Source organism: Nerophis ophidion, linkage group LG19 (genome assembly GCF_033978795.1).
Source record: "Nerophis ophidion isolate RoL-2023_Sa linkage group LG19, RoL_Noph_v1.0, whole genome shotgun sequence".
Taxonomy (NCBI): domain Eukaryota; kingdom Metazoa; phylum Chordata; class Actinopteri; order Syngnathiformes; family Syngnathidae; genus Nerophis; species Nerophis ophidion.
The window spans coordinates 4210379-4231151 of NC_084629.1; the positions used below are offsets into that span (position 1 = coordinate 4210379).

General features: G+C 41.7%; 2 protein-coding genes across 4 annotated transcripts in view; one reads left to right on the forward strand and one right to left on the reverse strand.

The window, feature by feature from the left end:
* Nucleotides 1–7184, reverse strand: part of LOC133537886 (coiled-coil domain-containing protein 148-like) — a 106061-nt gene extending 98877 nt beyond the window's left edge. For 2 of the 3 annotated variants that reach the window (XM_061879009.1, XM_061879008.1), the window contains exons 1-3: nt 6691–6845; nt 6478–6603; nt 3747–3868 (exon numbers count right to left, since the gene is read on the reverse strand). In XM_061879009.1, the coding sequence (XP_061734993.1) occupies nt 3747–3868; nt 6478–6532 (177 nt within the window). In that variant the 5' untranslated portion in view covers nt 6533–6603; nt 6691–6845. Of the gene's footprint in view, nt 1–3746; nt 3869–6477; nt 6604–6690; nt 6846–7113 lie in introns of those variants that run through there. The other variant, XM_061879010.1, reaches the window with a different exon arrangement.
* A 140-nt stretch (nt 7185–7324) lies between these two features.
* The window catches only part of LOC133537889 (plakophilin-4-like), a 280220-nt gene continuing 266771 nt past the window's right edge, over nt 7325–20773 (forward strand). The window contains exon 1 of the mRNA XM_061879014.1: nt 7325–7521. The gene's annotated coding sequence lies outside the window, so the exon portion shown is untranslated. The remainder of the gene's footprint in view (nt 7522–20773) is intronic.

Consider the following 20773-nt stretch of genomic DNA (forward strand, 5'->3'; position numbering starts at 1 on the left):
GAACAAACCAAAAGTAGTCTAACAAAAATGCAAATTTAAAATGATGCATTCACATAAACGGCACAACGTTTGCGGTTTTTGGTGAAATTTTTGAGTATTTGGACTAGGAGTGTGGGAAAAAAAATCGATTAGAATACGAATCGCGATTCTCACGTTGTGCGATTCAGAATCCATTCTCATTTTTAAAAAAAAATCGATGTTTTTTTTAGTTTTTTTATTTAAATCAATCCAACAAAACCATACACAGCAATACCATAACAATGCAATCCAATTCCAAAACCAAACCTGACCCAGCAACACTCAGAACTGCAATAAACAGAGCAATTGAGGAGACACAAACACAACACACAGAACAAACTAAAAGTAGTCAAACAAAAATGCAAATTTAAAATGATGCATTCACATAAACGGCACAACGTTTGCGTTTTTTGGTGAAATTTTTGAGTATTTGGACTAGGGGCGTGGGAAAAAAAATCGATTCGAATACGAATCGCGATTCTCAGGTTGTGCGATTCAGAATCCATTCTCTTTTTTTTTTTTTAAATCGATGTTTTTTTTAGTTTTTTTATTTAAATCAATCCAATAAAACCATACAAAGCAATACCATAACAATGCAATCCAATTCCAAAACCAAACCTGACCCAGCAACACTCAGAACTGCAAAAAACAGAGCAATTGAGGAGACACAAACACAACACACAGAACAAACCAAAAGTAGACACAAACACAACACACAGAACAAACCAAAAGTAGTCTAACAAAAATGCAAATTCAGAATGATGCATTTACATAAACGGCACAACGTTTGCGTTTTTTGGTGAAATTTTTGAGTATTTGGACTAGGGGTGTGGGAGAAAAAATCGATTCGAATACGAATCGCGATTCTCTCGTTGTGCGATTCAGAATCCATTCTCATTTTTGAAAAAAATCGATGTTTTTTTTAGTTTTTTTATTTAAATCAATCCAATAAAACCATACACAGCAATACCATAACAATGCAATCCAATTCCAAAACCAAACCTGACCCAGCAACACTCAGAACTGCAATAAACAGAGCAATTGAGAGGACACAAACACAACACACAGAACAAACCAAAAGTAGTCTAACAAAAATGCAAATTTAAAATGATGCATTCACATAAACGGCACAACGTTTGCGGTTTTTGGTGAAATTTTTGAGTATTTGGACTAGGAGTGTGGGAAAAAAAATCGATTAGAATACGAATCGCGATTCTCACGTTGTGCGATTCAGAATCCATTCTCATTTTTAAAAAAAAATCGATGTTTTTTTTAGTTTTTTTATTTAAATCAATCCAACAAAACCATACACAGCAATACCATAACAATGCAATCCAATTCCAAAACCAAACCTGACCCAGCAACACTCAGAACTGCAATAAACAGAGCAATTGAGGAGACACAAACACAACACACAGAACAAACCAAAAGTAGTCAAACAAAAATGCAAATTTAAAATGATGCATTCACATAAACGGCACAACGTTTGCATTTTTTGGTGAAATTTTTGAGTATTTGGACTAGGGGTGTGGGAAAAAAAATCGATTCGAATACGAATCGCGATTCTCACGTTGTGCGATTCAGAATCCATTCTCATTTTTGAAAAAAATCGATGTTTTTTTTAGTTTTTTTATTTAAATCAATCCAACAAAACCATACGCAGCAATACCATAACAATGCAATCCAATTCCAAAACCAAACCTGACCCAGCAACACTCAGAACTGCAATAAACAGAGCAATTGAGGAGACACAAACACAACACACAGAACAAACCAAAAGTAGTCTAACAAAAATGCAAATTTAAAATGATGCATTCACATAAACGGACAACGTTTGCGGTTTTTGGTGACATTTTTGAGTATTTGGACTAGGGGTGTGGGAAAAAAAATCGATTGGAATACGAATCGCGATTCTCACGTTGTGCGATTCAGAATCCATTCTCATTTTTTTTTAAAAATCGATGTTTTTTTTAGTTTTTTTATTTAAATCAATCCAACAAAACCATGCACAGCAATACCATAACAATGCAATCCAATTCCAAAACCAAACCTGACCCAGCAACACTCAGAACTGCAATAAACAGAGCAATTGAGGAGACACAAACACAACACACAGAACAAACCAAAAGTAGTCTAACAAAAATGCAAATTTAAAATAATGCATTCACATAAACGGACAACGTTTGCGGTTTTTGGTGACATTTTTGAGTATTTGGACTAGGGGTGTGGGAAAAAAAATCGATTGGAATACGAATCGCGATTCTCACGTTGTGCGATTCAGAATCCATTCTCATTTTTTTTTAAAAATCGATGTTTTTTTTAGTTTTTTTATTTAAATCAATCCAACAAAACCATGCACAGCAATACCATAACAATGCAATCCAATTCCAAAACCAAACCTGACCCAGCAACACTCAGAACTGCAATAAACAGAGCAATTGAGGAGACACAAACACAACACACAGAACAAACCAAAAGTAGTCTAACAAAAATGCAAATTTAAAATAATGCATTCACATAAACGGACAACGTTTGCGGTTTTTGGTGACATTTTTGAGTATTTGGACTAGGGGTGTGGGAAAAAAAATCGATTGGAATACGAATCGCGATTCTCACGTTGTGCGATTCAGAATCCATTCTCATTTTTTTTAAAAAATCGATGTTTTTTTTAGTTTTTTTATTTAAAACAATCCAATAAAACCATACACAGCAATACCATAACAATGCAATCCAATTCCAAAACCAAACCTGACCCAGCAACACTCAGAACTGCAATAAACAGAGCAATTGAGGAGACACAAACACAACACACAGAACAAACCAAAAGTAGTCTAACAAAAATGCTAATTTAAAATGATGCATTCACATAAACGGCACAACGTTTGCGGTTTTTGGTGAAATTTTTGAGTATTTGGACTAGGGGTGTGGGAAAAAAAATCGATTCGAATACGAATCACGATTCTCACGTGCGATTCAGAATCCATTCTCATTTTTAAAAAATCTATGTTTTTTATTTATTTTTTATTTAAATCAATCCAATAAAACCATACACAGCAATACCATAACAATGCAATCCAATTCCAAAACCAAACCTGACCCAGCAACACTCAGAACTGCAATAAACAGAGCAATTGAGGAGACACAAACACAACACAGAACAAACCAAAAGTAGTGAAACAAAAATGAATATTATCAACAACAGTATCAATATTAGTCTTAATTTCAGCATAGCAGTGATTAAAAATCCCTCATTGACATTATCATTAGACATTTATAAAAATAAAAAAAAAGAACAGTGGCTTACACTTGCATCGCATCTCATAAGCTTGACAACACACTGTGTCCAATGTTTTCACAAAGATAAAATAAGTCATATTTTTGGTTCATTTAATAGTTAAAACAAATTTACATTATTGCAATCAGTTGATAAAACATTCTCCTTTGCAATTATAAAAGCTTTTTACACAAATCTACTACTCTGCTAACATGTCAGCAGACTGGGGTAGATCTTCTGAAATCCTATGTATTGAATGAATACAGAATCGTTTTGAATCGGAAAAATGTCGTTTTTGAATCGAGAATCGCGTTGAATCGATATATAATCGAAATGCGACCCCAATAATCGATATTGAATCGAATCGTGGGACACCCAAAGATCTGCAGCCCTAATTTGGACTCAACTTCACGCTGACCTCTATCACCCACCGTACAACACAGCTCAAATGTACCTTTTTTGCTATCAACGCACTCTCCAGTCGTTTGGCATCGACGATGGCCTGCACTCTTTCGTATTCCGTCGGTTTATACTTGGACCTGCCCAGGCCGTGTTTCAAGCGGGAAGACAGCTTTTCTGCATGGATGGGAAGAAGCACACGATGTGAGCATTTGATGTTAAAAGCCAAGTCTTTTTCCGCTGACTACAGCATGAAGAAAAATATATAAGGATGGAGACAGAGCAAATGAGGCGCAATGAACTGCTGCGGAAAAAGACTGCGGGCGAAGCAAAGTGTCAAGACATTTCTCTTTGCAGTTTAGCTGAGTGAGTGCCTTAAAGACAGGTGAACAAACAAACCATGTGGACAAAAGCATCAAAGCCATGCTGGGATATTCAGAAGAAGCCCAGCATTAGAACATCAGGTCAGATTTCACACTTGCTTGCTTACAAACCCTGTTTCCATATGAGTTGGGAAATTGTGTTAGATTTAAATACAAACAAAATACAATGATTTTCAAATCATTCTCAACCCATATTCAGTTGAATATGCTACAAATACAACATATTTGATGTTCAAACTGATTAAAAAACATTTTTTGGGCAAATAATCATTAACTTTAGAATTTGATGCCAGCAACACGTGACAAATAAGTTGGGAAAGGTGGCAATAAATACCGATAAAGTTGAAGAACACTCATCAAATACATATTTGGAACATCCCACAGGTGTGGAGGCTAATTAGGAACAGGTGGGTGCCATGATTAGGTAAAAAAAACAGCTTCCCCAAAAATGCTCAGTCTTTCTATTTCAACATCTATGGTCCATAATATCATCAAAATGTTCAGAGAATCTGGAAAAATCACTCCACGTAAGCGGCATGGTTGGAAACCAACGTTGAATGACCGTGACCTTCGATCAAAAACCGACATCAATCTCTAAAGGATATCACCACATGGAGCACTTCAGAAAACCACTGTCACTAAATACAGATCGTCGCTACATCTGTAAGTGCAAGTTAAAGCTCTGCTATGCGAAGCGAAAAGCCATTTATCAACAACATCCAGAAACGGCGCTGGCTTCTCTGGGCCAGAGATCATCTAAGATGGACTGATGCAAAGTGGAAAAGTGTTCTGTGGTCTGACGAGTCCACATTTCAAATTTTTCTTGGTAATATTCGACATTGTGTCATCCGGACCAAAGGGGAAGCAAACCATCCAGACTGTTATCGACGCAAAGTTCAAAAGCCAGCATCTGTGATGGTATGGGGGTGCATTAGTGCCTAAGGCATGGGTAACTTACACATCTGTGAAGGCACCATTAATGCTGAAAAGTACATACAGGTTTTGGAACAACATACGCTGCCATCTAAGCGCCGTCTTTTTTATGGACGCCCCTCCTTATTTCAGCAAGACAATGCCAAGCCACATTCAGCACGTGTTACAACAGCGTGGCTTCGTATAAAAAGAGTGCGGGTACTTTCCTAGCCCACCTGCAGTCCAGACCTGTCTCCCATCGAAAATGTGTGGCGCATTATGAAGCGTAAAATACGACAGCGGAGACCCCGGACTGTTGAACGACTGAAGCTCTACATAAAACAAGAATGGGAAAGAATTCCACTTTCAAAGCTTCAACAAATAATTTCCTCAGTTCCCAAACGTTTATTGAGTTAAAAGAAAAGGTGATGTAACATAGTGGTAGTGGTGAACATGCCCTTTCCCAACTCCTTTAGCATGTGTTGCAGCCATGAAATTCTAAGTTAATTATTATTTGCAAAAAAGAGTTTGAACATCAAATATCTTGTCTTTGTAGTTCATTCAATTGAATATGGGTCTCTGCTTTTTGCAGATGATGTGGTCCTGATGGCTTCATCTGACCAGGATCTTCAGCTCTCACTGAATCGGTTCGCAGCCGAGTGTGAAGCGACCGGAATGAGAATCAGAACCTCCAAGTCCGAGTCCATGGTTCTTTCCCGAAAAAGCGTGGAGTGCCATCTCCGGGTTGGGTAGGAGACCCTGCCCCAAGTGGAGGAGTTCAAGTACCTCGGAGTCTTGTTCACGAGTGAGGGAAGAGTGGATCGTGAGATCGACAGGCGGATCGGTGCGGCGTCTTCAGTAATGTGGAAGTTGTACCGATCCGTTGTGGTGAAGAAGGAGCTGAGCCGGAAGGCAAAGCTCTCAATTTACCGGTCGATCTACGTTCCCACCCTCACCTATGGTCATGAGCTTTGGGTCATGACCGAAAAGATAAGATCACGGGTACAAGCGGCCGAAATGAGTTTCCTCTGCCGTGTGGCGGGAAGCTCTCCCTTAGAGATAGGGTGAGAAGCTCTGCCATCCGGGAGGAACTCAAAGTAAAGCCGCTGCTCCTCCACATCGAGAGGAGCCAGATGAGGTGGTTCGGGCATCTGGTCAGGATGCCAACCAAACGCCTCCCGAGGGAGGTGTTTAGGGCACGTCCAACCGGTGGAGGCCACGGGGAAGACCCAGGACACGTTGGGAAGACTATGTCTCCCGGCTGGCCTGGGAACGCCTCGGCATCCTCCGGGAAGAGCTGGACGAAGTGGCTTGGGAGAGGGAAGTCTGTGTTTCCCTGCTTAGGCTGCTGCCCCCGCGACCCAAACTCAGATAAGTGGAAGAATATAGATGGATGGATGGGTTGAAAAGGATTTGCAAATCATTGTATTCCGTTTATATTTACATCTAACACAATTTCCCAACTCATATGGAAACGGGGGTTTTACTTACCCACATCCTCTGCTCTGAAGCTTGTGATAAACGCTTGCGGACTTGCTGCATTCATTGTGCTCAGGCATCCGGGTCATTTATTTACAGGATGAGTCGATCAACTCACTTTTGTAGCCACACATATGCCTATTAAAAAAAGGTAGTAAATCAAATCAACAGAGTAAAAACATATATCACAGCATACATAAACATTTCAGTTACATTCATTTCTACCTGTTTTGAAGGTATGCCCTTGACAGGCTGTGTAGAAAGCAGCGACTTGTGACGTTCAAAGCAAAACAATCATCACCTGTTGGCATTTACCAGTGACGTCATAACCCGGAAGGAGCACGGGAGTTACGCAAACATTACACGAGTGCTCCTAGAGGCCAACAATTAAAAAAAAAACAAGCGCTGTTAAAAAACATACATTTTAAACTCACTTTCGCGTCAAGAATGTAGTATTTTTGTGTGCAAATTTTCCAAACACCATTTCTTTACGATATATCCAAAGTTTGATTAGCATATTTGGCTAGCAAACGGGAGTCAACATAATTGTCTTGTATCGTAACGTAGCACGCTTAAATTAGATACTATATATATATGTATATATTTATATTATATACTACTATAATTGTAATAAATACAGTACTTTACCCCCCATTTTCCGTCTTCGTATTCCTCTTTTTCGGGAGTGTATCAGTTGACATAAACCGTAACTAAGGAAACCCACGTCGGCATTTCTCATTGGTCAATTCAACGCTCTGGAAACGCCCCCTCTCCGTCACTTCAACCAATGAGAAGTGCTTTCCTCGCTCTCCTCGCTCCTCCCCCTACCCGCCCCCCCCCCTCCCCCTCTGACGTCATCCAGCCTCGCAGCGGCCGGGACTGCTGCTGCTGCTGCTGTTGGGAAGCAAGGAGCTGGCGGACCAAGTCTTCTCTTTTTCGCTCGGCCATGGAGGCGAGTTCTACTCTCGCACACGCATGGGACTAAAGTTTGGCTTTTCAAATGTAGACGCCAGCCGCCGAGCCCCTAACAACACCTCCCCCGTTCCCCGCTGTAAGGTAAATGCTTATTTTTTTTGGAATTCTCCTGTAAACACGCTAGAGTTTGTAAAGTCCGGGGACGTGAAGGCATCATGGCAGAACTGCGAAAAGTCTGTCAATGTAATCTAAGTGGGCTTTCTTTAAAAAAAAAAGCTTATTATTTTACATTATTTTTTACATATGACCACATTATGGTCGTAAACACCTTCAGGAGACCTTCACTCGCTTGCTTCCATGCACACTGGGGGGATGCAAAGATGGCCATCACAGCCCCCCCCTCCACCCTAAAAAACTGCTGCTGTGCTACTTTTCTGTACGCCAACCAACTCACCTTTTTTTTTTAGTTTGCATATGAACGCATGTTTCCTAGGAAGTCCTGGAAAAGGGGAGGAGGGCAGGTGAGCCTACTGTGGGAGAATCTCAGGAATGCATGGAGAGAAAAGAGGGATTTGCAATCCTGGACAAGAATCCAAAATTACCACACTCATTTAACGTTACACATTGCAGACTCTATTTATTTTTAAATTCTACCTTTTTGATTTGATAAAGGTTTTTTTTTTTTTTTTTTTTTTGACAACATACCTTTATTTCACCCCCCTCAGGCTGCATGTTGCATGTCTTATCAGCCTTTGCTACCAAAATAAACTTATTCAGACATGTCCATGCCACCCACCCGAAAGTACACTCAGCCAATTAGATCCTAGAACAGTGGTTCTTAAAGGGGAACATTATCACAATTTCAGAAGGGTTAAAACCAATAAATATCAGTTCCCAGTGGCTTATTTTATTTTTCGAATTTTTTTTACAAATGTTATCCATCATGGAATATACCTAAAAAAGGATTTAAAGTGCCTGATTTTCGCTATCTTTAAATCCATCGTCCATTTTCCTGTGACGTCATTTAGTGATGCCAACATGGCGGATAGCACAGCAAGATATAGCGACATTAGCTCGGATTCAGACTCGGATTTCAGCGGTTTAAAGGGGAACATTATCACCAAACCTATGCAAGCGTCAATATATACCTTGATGGTGCAGAAAAAAGACCATATATTTTTTTAACCGATTTCCAAACTCTAAATGGGTGAATTTTGGGGAATTAAACGCATTTCTGTTTACGGCTCTTTTGGCGATGACGTCAAAATGTGACGTCGCCGAGGTAACACACCCGCCATTTTCATTTTCTACACATTACAAACACCGGGTCTCAGCTCTGTTATTTTCCGTTTTTTTGACTATTTTTTGGAACCTTGGAGACATCATGCCTCGACGGTGTGTTGTCGGAGGGTGTAACAACACTAACAGGGAGGGATTCAAGTTGCACCACTGGCCCGAAGATGCGAAAGTGTCTGCCGCCAGACCCCTATTGAATGTGCCGGAGTGTCTCCACATTTTACCGGCGATGCTAAGACAGACATAGGACAGATATGTATGGATAACCTGCAGATGCATTTGCAACGACAGTCAACGAAATCACAAAGGTGAGTTTTGTTGATGTTGACTGCCAGCTAATCGATGCTAACATGCTATGCTAATCGATGCTAACATGCTATTTACCGGCGGTGCTAAAGCAGACATGGCACAGAGATGTATGGATAACCTGCAGATGCATTTGCAACTATATTACGTTTCCTTCCACCCACATTTAATGCCAAACAAACACTTACCAATCGACGGATTTAAGTTGCTCCAGTGTCAAAAGATGCGAAAGTCCTGATCGCTTGGTCCGCACATTTTACCGGCGATGCTAACGCAGCTATTCGGCCATGCTATGGCTATGAATAGCGTCAATAGATATTCGCTCAATAGCTTCAGTTTCTTCTTCAATACTTTCATACTCCAACCATCCGTTTCAATACATGCGTAATCTGTTGAATCGCTGAAATCCGAGTTTGAATCTGAGCTAATGTCGCTATATCTTACTGTGGAATTCCCATTGTTTGTTTACATTGGAAGCACTGTGACGTCACAGGGAAATGGATAGTGGTTTCGAAGATAGCAAAAATAAGGCACTTTAGAGCTTTATTTAGGGATATTCCGAGACCGGTAAAATTTTGAAAAAAAAAATGAAAAAATACAACAAGCCACTGGGAACTGATTTTTATTGTTTTTAACCCTTTTAAAATTGTGATAATGTTCCCCTTTAAGCGATTCAACAGATTACGCATGTATTGAAACGGATGGTTGGAGTATGGAGGCAGATAGCGAAAACGAAATTGAAGAAGAAACTGAAGCTATTGAGCGAATAGCTATTGACGCTATTCGGCGATCGCCTTCAATTGAGTGTCGCAGGATGTCCATACATCTCCGTGCCATGTCTGCCTTAGCATCGCCGGTAAAATGTGCAGACCAAACGATTGGGACTTTCGCATCTTGTGACACTGGAGCAACTTAAATCCGTCTATTGGTGAGGGTTTGTTTGGCATTAAATGTGTGTTCAGGGAAAGGCTGGATGCAAATATAGCTACAAATGTACCTACAGCTAGCCTAAATAGCATGTTAGCATCGATTAGCTGGCAGTCATGCCGTCACCAAACATGTCTGATTAGCACATAAGTCAATAACATCAACAAAACTCACCTTTGTGATTTCGTTGACTTTATTGTTGGAAATGCATCTGCAGGATATCCATACATCTATGTGCCATGTCTGCCTTAGCATCGCCGGTAAAATGTGCAGACCAAACGATTGGGACTTTCGCATCTTGTGACACTGGAGCAATTTGAATCAGTCAATTGGTAAGTGTTTGTTTGGCATTAAATGTGGGTGGAGAGAAAGGCTGGATGCAAATATAGCTACAAATGTACATACAGCTAGCCTAAATAGCATGTTAGCATCGATTAGCTGGCAGTCATGCCGTGACCAAATATGTCTGATTAGCACATAAGTCAATAACATCAACAAAACTCACCTTTGTGATTTTGTTGACTTTATCGTTGGAAATGCAGCTGCAGGATATCCATACATCTCTGTGCCATGTCTGCCTAAGCATCGCCCGTAAAATGTGCAGACTAAACGATCGGGACTTTCGCATCTTGTGACACTGGAGCAATTTGAATCAGTCAATTGGTAAGTGTTTGTTTGGCATTAAATGTGGGTGGAGAGAAAGGCTGGATGCAAATATAGCTACAAATGTACATACAGCTAGCCTAAATAGCATGTTAGCATCAATTAGCTGGCAGTCATGCCGTGACCAAATATATCTGATTAGCACATAAGCCAATAACATCAACAAAACTCACCTTTGTGATTTCGTTGACTTTATCGTTGGAAATGCAGCTGCAGGATATCCATACACCTCTGTGCCATGTCTGCCTTAGCATCGCCGGTAAAATGTCTACACCAAACGATTGGGACTTTCGCATCTTGTGACACTGTAGCAACTTAAATCCGTTGATTGGTAAGTGTTTGTTTGGCATTAAATGTGGGTGGAGAGAAAGGCTGGATGCAAATATAGCTACAAATGTACATACAGCTAGCCTAAATAGCTTGTTAGCATTGATTAGCATGCCGTGCTAATCAAAGCACACTCCACGAAGGTCAACTTGAATCTGTCCCTGATCGTGTTGTTCCACCCTCCGACAACACACCGACGAGGCATGATGTCTCCAAGGTACGGAAAACAGTCGAAAAAACGGAAAATAACAGCTGATTAGACTCGATGTTTTTGTAATGTGTTTGAGAAAATGGCGGACTAACTACCTAGGTGACGTCACGTTCTGACGTCATCGCTCTGACAGCGAATAATAGAAAGGCGTTTAATTCGTCAAAATTCACCCATTAAGAGTTCGGAAATCGGTTAAAAAAATATTTGGTCTTTTTTCTGCAACATCAAGGTATATATTGACGCATACATAGGTCTGGTGATAATGTTCCCCTTTAAACTTGTTGGAGGTACCGAACACCATTAGTTTCATATGCGCATTCACCGAACCCTTGTTAGTGAAAAATAAAATGTTTCTTTTTCAAATTCAAGACAAAGTTATGTGTTTTCAGTAACACTTTAGTATGGAGAACATATTTTAAGTAACAAAGACTTAATGTAGAGGTTTTTGGACACTAGGGGAACATATTCTAAGTAACAAAGACTGAAAGGCCTACTGAAATGAGATTTTCTTATTTAAACGGGGATAGCAGGTCCATTCTATGTGTCATACTTGATCATTTCGCGATATTGCCATATTTTTGCTGAAAGGATTTAGTAGAGAACATCGACGATAAAGTTCGCAACTTTTGGTCGCTAATAAAAAAGCCTTGCCTTACCGGAAGTAGCAGATGATGTGCGCGTGAAGTCACGGGTTGTGGAGCTCCTCACATCCTCACATTGTTTATTATCATAGCCTCAGTCAGCACGACTATTCGGACCGAGAAAGCAATGTTTTTCCCCTTAATTTGAGCGAGGATGAAAGATTCGTGGATGAGGAAAGTTAGAGTGAAGCACAAAAAAAAAAGAAAAAGCGACTGCTCTGGGCGGCGGCAGTGTGAGCGTTTCAGATGTAATTAGACACTTTTACTAGGATAATCCTGGAAAATCCCTTATCTGCTTATTGTGTTAATAGTGTTTTAGTGAGATTCTAAAGTCATACCTGAAAGTCGGAGGGCTGCGGTGAACGCCAGTGTCTCTGAGAGAAGCCGAGGAGCCAAGATCACAGCTGCCTTTTTGACAGCTACAGGGGTAGGTCCCATAATCCACTGAAGTCTCCAGTAAGAGCCGACTTAATATCACAATTTTCCCATCCAAAAACTGGCTGACGTAGAGAAACATGTTCGCTTGACCGCTCTGTGTTAAAGCTTCACAACAAACAAAGAAACACCGGCTGTGTTTCGGTTGCTAAAGGCAGCTGCAATCCACCGTTTCCACCAACAGCATTCTTCTTTGACGTCTCCATTATTAATTGAACAAATTGCAAAAGATTCAGCGACACAGATGTCCAAATTTCTGTGTAATTATGCGATGAAAAGAGACAACTTTTCGCCGTAAGTGGTGCTGGAGACAATGATTAGTGATTTTAAAAAGTAGTTACAACACTGCTGACTGTGGATAAAGTAAATTAAAGCTAAAGTACCAATGATTGTCACACACACACTAAGTGTGGCAAAATTATTCTCTGCATTTGACCCATCATCCTTGATCACCCCCTGGGAGGTGAGGGGAGCAGTGAGCAGCAGCGGTGGCCGCGCCCGGGAATCATTTTTGATGATTTAACCCCCAATTCCAACCCTTGTTACTGAGTGCCAAGCAGGGAGGTAATGGCTCCCATTTTTATAGTCTTTGGTATGACTGGGTTTGAACTCACAACCTACCGATCTCAGGGCGGACACTCTAACCACTAAGCCACTGACTAGGATAGACTTTAGTCGCGAGCTAGCTCGCCACGTTTTAAGGCACCTCTTCCAGAGGGCGTTTCGGTGTTATAACTTCACCTTTTATCTTTAGTTTTTAATCCAAAATTTGTCCGTTCTCCCTTTTCTGTCCACACACATTGTCTGCTTGTATGTACTCTGTGATTGTGCAATGCCGAACATGCTCCTCTGCATGACACGACTTGATGACAGCGACGGGTGGGGGACCGGTGCTTTTTAGAGGTGGTATAGTACCAAATATGATTCATTAGTATAATGGTACTATACTAGTCTGTATGAATAATGCCTGTGAGACTCTGACCACAATGCACATGGTGGAAATGCATCCACTGCATGCTCATAGATGGGATCGGTGGAATCTCTAGGTTGTCTTCCTCGTGATTCACATTAAGGCGGCCTGCACACAGCTGACACCAGGGAGGATGGCTGCCTTTTTGTAACAACAGAGCTGTTGTTGTTGTTTTTTTTTTTGTTTCACTACTTGCACCATGCGCTTTGGATTAAAAAAAAAACGCTTGTCATGGATATTTACAGTGTTTTTGAACAGAGCACAACCATAAATGTCAGATGTAAACATGAGATGCCATCTTTAAGGACATAAATACCCATATAAAATAGTGGAAATAATCAAGCTGTGGCCATTCAATGTTTTTAGTGGCTTTTTTTTACCATGATTACTAGGAGTGTAACGGTACACAAACATTTTGGTTCGGTACGTGCCTCGGTTTAGAGGTCACGGTTCGGTTCATTATCGTTACAGTAAGAAAACATCCATCCATCCGTCTTCTTCCGCTTATCCGAGGTCGGGTCGCGGGGGCAACAGCCTAAGCAGGGAAACCCAGACTTCCCTCTCCCCAGCCACTTCGTCTAGCTCTTCTAGGATCCCGAAGCGTTCCCAGTGCCAGCCGGGAGACATAGTCTTCCCAACATGTCCTGGGTCTTCCCCGTGGCCTCCTGCCGGTTGGACGGGCCCTAAACACCTCCCTAGGGAGGCGTTCGAGTGGCATCCTGACCAGATGCCCGAACCACCTCATCTGGCTCCTCTCCATGTGAAGGAGCAGTGGCTAACAACAAAATATAATTATTTTGGTTATTTATTTACCAAATGTGTGAACAATCAATCAATCAATCAATGTTTACTTATATAGCCCTAAATCACTAGTGTCTCAAAGGGCTGCACAAACCACTACGACATCCTCGGTAGGCCCACATAAGGGCAAGGAAAACTCACACCCAGTGGGACGTCGGTGACAATGATGACTATGAGAACATGATACTGTGAAAGATCAATCCATAATGGATCCAACACAGTCGCGAGAGTCCAGTCCAGAGCGGATCCAACACAGCAGCGAGAGTCCCGTTCACAGCGGAGCCAGCAGGAAACCATCCCAAGAGGAGGCTGATCAGCAGCGCAGAGATGTCCCCAGCCGATACACAGGCGAGCAGTACATGGCCACCGGATCGGACCGGACTCCCTCCACAAAGGAGAGTGGGACATAGAAGAAAAAGAAAAGAAACGGCAGATCAACTGGTCTAAAAAGGGAGTCTATTTAAAGGCTAGAACATACAAATGAGTTTTAAGGTGAGACTTAAATGCTTCTACTGAGGTAGCATCTCGAACTGTTACCGGGAGGGCATTCCAGAGTACTGGAGCCCGAAATGAAAAAGCTCTACAGCCCGCAGACTTTTTTTGGGCTTTGGGGATCACTAATAAGCCGGAGTCCTTTGAACGCAAATTTCTTGCCGGGACATATGGTACAATACAATCGGCAAGATAGGATGGAGCTAGACCGTGTAGTATTTTATACGTAAGTAGTAAAACTTTAAAGTCACATCTTAAGTGCACAGGAAGCCAGAACGCTTTTAATGTGTGACTCAAAGGAGAGAGTTGGGTCGAAGATAATACCCAGATTCTTTACCGTGTCGCCTTGTTTAATTGTTTGGTTGTCAAATGTTAGAGTTGTATTATTAAATAGAGTTCGGTGTCTAGCAGGACCGATAATCAGCATTTCCGTTTTTTTGGCGTTGAGTTGGAAAAAGTTAGCGGACATCCATTGTTTAATTTCATTAAGACACGCCTCCAGCTGACTACAATCCGGCGTGTTGGTCAGCTTTAGGGGCATGTAGAGTTGGGTGTCATCAGCATAACAGTGAAAGCTAACACCGTATTTGCGTATGATGTCACCTAGCGGCAGCATGTAGATGCTGAAGAGTACAGGGCCAAGGACCGAACCCTGGGGAACTCCACACGTTACCTTAACATAGTCCGAGGTCACATTGTTATGGGAGACACACTGCATCCTATCAGTAAGATAAGAGTTAAACCAAGACAGGGCTAAGTCTGACATACCAATTCGTGTTTTGATACGTTCTAATAAAATATTATGATCGACGGTATCGAAAGCAGCGCTAAGATCGAGGAGCAGCAACATAGATGACGCATCAGAATCCATCGTTAGCAATAGATCATTAGTCATTTTTGCGAGGGCTGTCTCCGTGGAGTGATTTGCTCTGAAACCGGATTGAACAATGGCTTTATCCTTTTAACATTGGGAACACTATAATAATTCTGCCCACGTTAATCAACATTAAAGTGCCTCAAATTGTTGCTCAGATTAAATGAAATTAAAAAATGTTTCTTCTACATATAAAAAGTGCAACATTAAACAGTTTCAAGTCAACTCATCGTGCTTCATTTATCACAGCATTTGGGAAGCCTGTAGTTGATTTTTATTATGTAAATGTTATATTTTTATCAACATGTGATAGCAGGGACCCTGCCATTCAAAGCTTTTCTGTCCGTATAACACACACACACACACACACACACACACACACACACACACACACACACACACAGCAAAATGAAGTGAAGTGAATTATATTTATATAGCGCTTTTCTCAAGTGACTCAAAGCGCTTTACATAGTGAAACCCAATATCTAAGTTACATTTAAACCAGTGTGGGTGGCACTGGGAGCAGGTGGGTAAAGTGTCTTGCCCAAGGACACAACGGCAGTGACTAGGAGAGTGGAGGCGGGAATCGAACCTGCAACCCTAAAGTTGCTGGCACGGCCACTCCACCAACCGAGCTAAAATGAGGTAGCATTCCGCTAAACGCTAATTAGCGTTCACCTCAAGCCAGAACTGCGAGCGAGCTGAGCTGCAGTTTAAGTTTCTAGAAGGTCAACGTACTCATAGTGATGTAGGTAGTAGTTGACTGGGGGGTGTTTATTATCATTTGGGGAGAGTATCACATACAAACACACACACACACACACACACTGCAAACTGAGCTAGCATTACGCTAAAAGCTAATTAGCCTTCACCTCAAGCCAGAACTGCGAGCGAGCTGAGCTGCAGTTTAAGTTTCTAGAAGGTCAACGTACTCATAGTGATGTAGGTAGTAGTTGACTGGGGGGTGTTTATTATCATTTGGGGAGAGTATCACATACACACACACACACACTGCAAACTGAGCTAGCATTACGCTAAAAGCTAATTAGCCTTCACCTCAAGCCAGAACTGCGAGCGAGCTGAGCTGCAGTTTAAGTTTCTAGAAGGTCAACGTACTCATAGTGATGTAGGTAGTAGTTGAGTGGGGGGTGTTTATTATCATTTGGGGAGAGTATCACATACAAACACACACACACACACACACACTGCAAACTGAGCTAGCATTACGCTAAAAGCTAATTAGCCTTCACCTCAAGCCAGAACTGCGAGCGAGCTGAGCTGCAGTTTAAGTTTCTAGAAGGTCAACGTACTCATAGTGATGTAGGTAGTAGTTGACTGGGGGGTGTTTATTATCATTTGGGGAGAGTATCACATACACACACACACACACTGCAAACTGAGCTAGCATTACGCTAAAAGCTAATTAGCCTTCACCTCAAGCCAGAACTGCGAGCGAGCTGAGCTGCAGTTTAAGTTTCTAGAAGGTCAACGTACTCATAGTGATGTAGGTAGTAGTTGAGTGGGGGGTGTTTATTATCATTTGGGGAGAGTATCACATACAAACACACACACACACACACACACTGCAAACTGAGCTAGCATTACGCTAAAAGCTAATTAGCCTTCACCTCAAGCCAGAACTGCGAGCGAGCTGAGCTGCAGTTTAAGTTTCTAGAAGGTCAACGTACTCATAGTGATGTAGGTAGTAGTTGACTGGGGGGTGTTTATTATCATTTGGGGAGAGTATCACATACACACACACACACACACACACTGCAAACTGAGCTAGCATTACGCTAAAAGCTAATTAGCCTTCACCTCAAGCCAGAACTGCGAGCGAGCTGAGCTGCAGTTTAAGTTTCTAGAAGGTCAACGTACTCATAGTGATGTAGGTAGTAGTTGACTGGGGGGTGTTTATTATCATTTGGGGAGAGTATCACATACACACACACACACACACACTGCAAACTGAGCTAGCATTACGCTAAAAGCTAATTAGCCTTCACCTCAAGCCAGAACTGCGAGCGAGCTGAGCTGCAGTTTAAGTTTCTAGAAGGTCAACGTACTCATAGTGATGTAGGTAGTAGTTGACTGGGGGGTGTTTATTATCATTTGGGGAGAGTATCACATACACACACACTGCAAACTGAGCTAGCATTACGCTAAAAGCTAATTAGCCTTCACCTCAAGCCAGAACTGCGAGCGAGCTGAGCTGCAGTTTAAGTTTTTAGAAGGTCAACGTACTCATAGTGATGTAGGTAGTAGTTGACTGAAGGGTGTTTATTATCATTTGGGGATAGTACGCTGCCTTATGTTCACCTGCTAAACACCTATCTGCTCGACGCTGAAGCTTTTACTGCATGCGCTCTGAATACGCACTACTGATTGGCTGTTACCGCTATATTTGTAACCAATCAGATGGTTGTGTGGGTGGGACAATGCTGGGTGCTGAAACAGAGGCAGAAGAAAACAGAGCAGCTTGTTAAGACTATAGCGTAGAAACTCGTTCGGTACACCCCCGTACCGAAACGGTTCATTACAAATACACGTACCGTTACACCCCTAATGATTACCGTATTTTCCGGACTATAAGGCGCACTTAAAATCATCTTTTTCCCTCAAAACTCGACAGTGCGCCTTACAACCCGTTGCGCCTAATGTACAGAATAATCCTGGTTTTGCTTACCGACCTCAAAGCTATTTTTTTTTTTGGTTCATGGTGCAGGGCTTCACGGTGGCAGAGGGGTTAGTGCGTCTGCCTCACAATACGAAGTTCCTGCAGTCCTGGGTTCAAATCCAGGCTCGGGATCTTTCTGTGTGGAGTTTGCATGTTCTCCCCGTGAATGCGTGGGTTCCCTCCGGGTACTCCGGCTTCCTCCCACTTCCAAAGACATGCACCTGGGGATAGGTTGATTGGGAACACTAAAAAATTGGCCCTAGTGTGTGAATGTTGTCTGTCTATCTGTGTTGGCCCTGCGAGGAGGTGGCGACTTGTCCAGGGTGTACCCTGCCTTCCGCCCGATTGTAGCTGAGATAGGCGCCAGCGCCCCCCGCGACCCCGAAAGGGAATAAGCGGTAGAAAATGGATGGATGGATGGATGGGTTCATGGTGCAATGATAAGTGTGACTAGTAGATGGCAGTCAAACATAAGAGACTCTGCACAATCCAAAATAATAACTGACCGAACAAATTTTAAACTTACTAACTAAAATATATATGTGTTCAAGTCATATATATATGACTTGAAGCATTTCAATTGTACTTCATTTTACAAAGCAGACTGTACGGTAATTGTCTTTTTGCTGCTTTGTGGTAACTGTAATTAAATAGAGACATAATGTTTGTATTGACTCTACTAATAGTTGAGGCAAATATTATTTGGTGACCTACTCAAAATCAGGTGGCGAGCTGCTGGTTGAAGACTCCTGCTCTACATATTCACATATATGCACTGCTTCTTCTGCACACCCATGCAGTTTTATTTACTCCAAGGCCGGTCCCTCCAGTCTTTCCACTATGAGTAATGTGTGCATACAAGAGGTTTCGTTCTTCTTCTCACAAGTTCTTGCTCTTGTAGAATCAGGTTGTCCTTTGGAGATAAGTGTTGCAAAAAAAAAAAAGCCATATAAAAACGTGAACTGGACTCTCGCTGCTGTGTTGGATCCACTTTGGACTGGACTCTTGCGACTGTGTTGGATCCATTATGGATTGAACTTTCACAGTATCATGTTAGACCCGCTCGACATCCATTGCTTTCCTCCTCTCCAAGGTTCTCATAGTCATCATTGTCACCGACGTCCCACTGGGTGTGAGTTTTCCTTGCCCTTATGTGGGCCTACCGAGGATGTCGTAGTAGTTTGTGCAGCCCTTTGAGACACTAGTGATTTAGGGCTATATAAGTAAACATTGATTGATTGATTGATTGAAAAACAAACCTTGGTATCGTTAGCCGGCATAAAACATGCAGTTTTGTTCGGTTGGTAGAGTGGCCGATCCCAGCTTCTGCCATCCTAGTCACTGCCGTTGTGTCCTTGGGCAAGACACTTTACCCGCCTTGATTCCCAGTGCCACCCACATTGTTTTTTTTTTAATTTTATTTTGATTGACATCTAGCATCAGACATTCCTATCCATTACATCATATTCACATACATCATATATCTGTTGTGTGCCCTAAATATCAAAATATATTTTTTTGTTTATACCCTAACAAAATAGTATTTACTAGAGATGTCCGATAATGGCTATTGTTTTTTACTGATATCCGATATTCCGATATTGTCCAGCTCTTAATTACCGATTCCGATATCAACCGATACCGATATATACAGTTGTGGAATTAACACATTATTATGCCTAATTTTGTTGTGATGCATTAAACAATGTAACAAGGCTTTCCAAAATATATAAACTCAAGTTATGGAAAAAAAATGACAACATGGCACTGCCATATTTATTATTGAAATCACAAAATGCGTTGTTATTTTTTTACGTGCCTCAAAACAGCAGCTTGGATTTTGGGACATGCTCTACGAGGTTGAGGTGGGCGGGGTTTTGGGAAGGGGGCAGCAGGGGGTGTATATTGTAGCGTCCCAGAAGAGTTAGTGCTGCAAGGGGTTCTGGGTATTTGTTCTGTTGTGTTTATGTTGTGTTACGGTGCGGAGGTTCTCCCGGAATGTGTTTTTCATTTTCGTTCAGTTGAATATGCTACAAAGACAACATATTTGATGTTCAACCTGATAAACATTTTTTTGTGTGCAAATAATCATTAACTGTAGAATTTGATGCCAGCAACCCGTGACAAAGAAGTTGGGAAAGGTGGCAATAAATACTGATAAAGTTGAGGAATGCTCATCAAGCACTTATTTGGAACATCCCACAGGTGTGCAGGCTAATTGGGAACAGGTGGGTGCCATGATTGGGTATAAAAACAGCCTCCCAAAAAATGCTCAGTCTTTCACAAGAAAGGATGGGGCGAGGTACACCCCTTTGTCCACAACTGCGTGAGCAAATAGTCAAACAGTTTAAGAACAACGTTTCTCAAAGTACAATTGCAAGAAATTTAGGGATTTCAACATCTACGCTCCATAATATCATCAAAAGGTTCAGAGAATCTGGAGAAATCACTCCACGTAAGCGGCATGGCCGGAAACCAACATTAAATGACCATGACCTTCGATCCTTCAGACGGCACTGTATCAAAAACCGACATCAATCTCTAAAGGATATCACCACATAGGCTCGGGATCACTTCAGAAAACCACCGTCACTAAATACAGTTTGTCGCGACATCTGTAAGTGCAAGTTAAAGCTGTACTATGCAAAGCGGAAGCCATTCATCAACAACATCCAGAAACGCTGCCCGAGATCATCTACAGTAAGATGGACTGGTGCAAAGTGGAAAAGTGTTCTGTGGTCTGACGAATCGTAAAAAAAGAGTGCGGGTACTT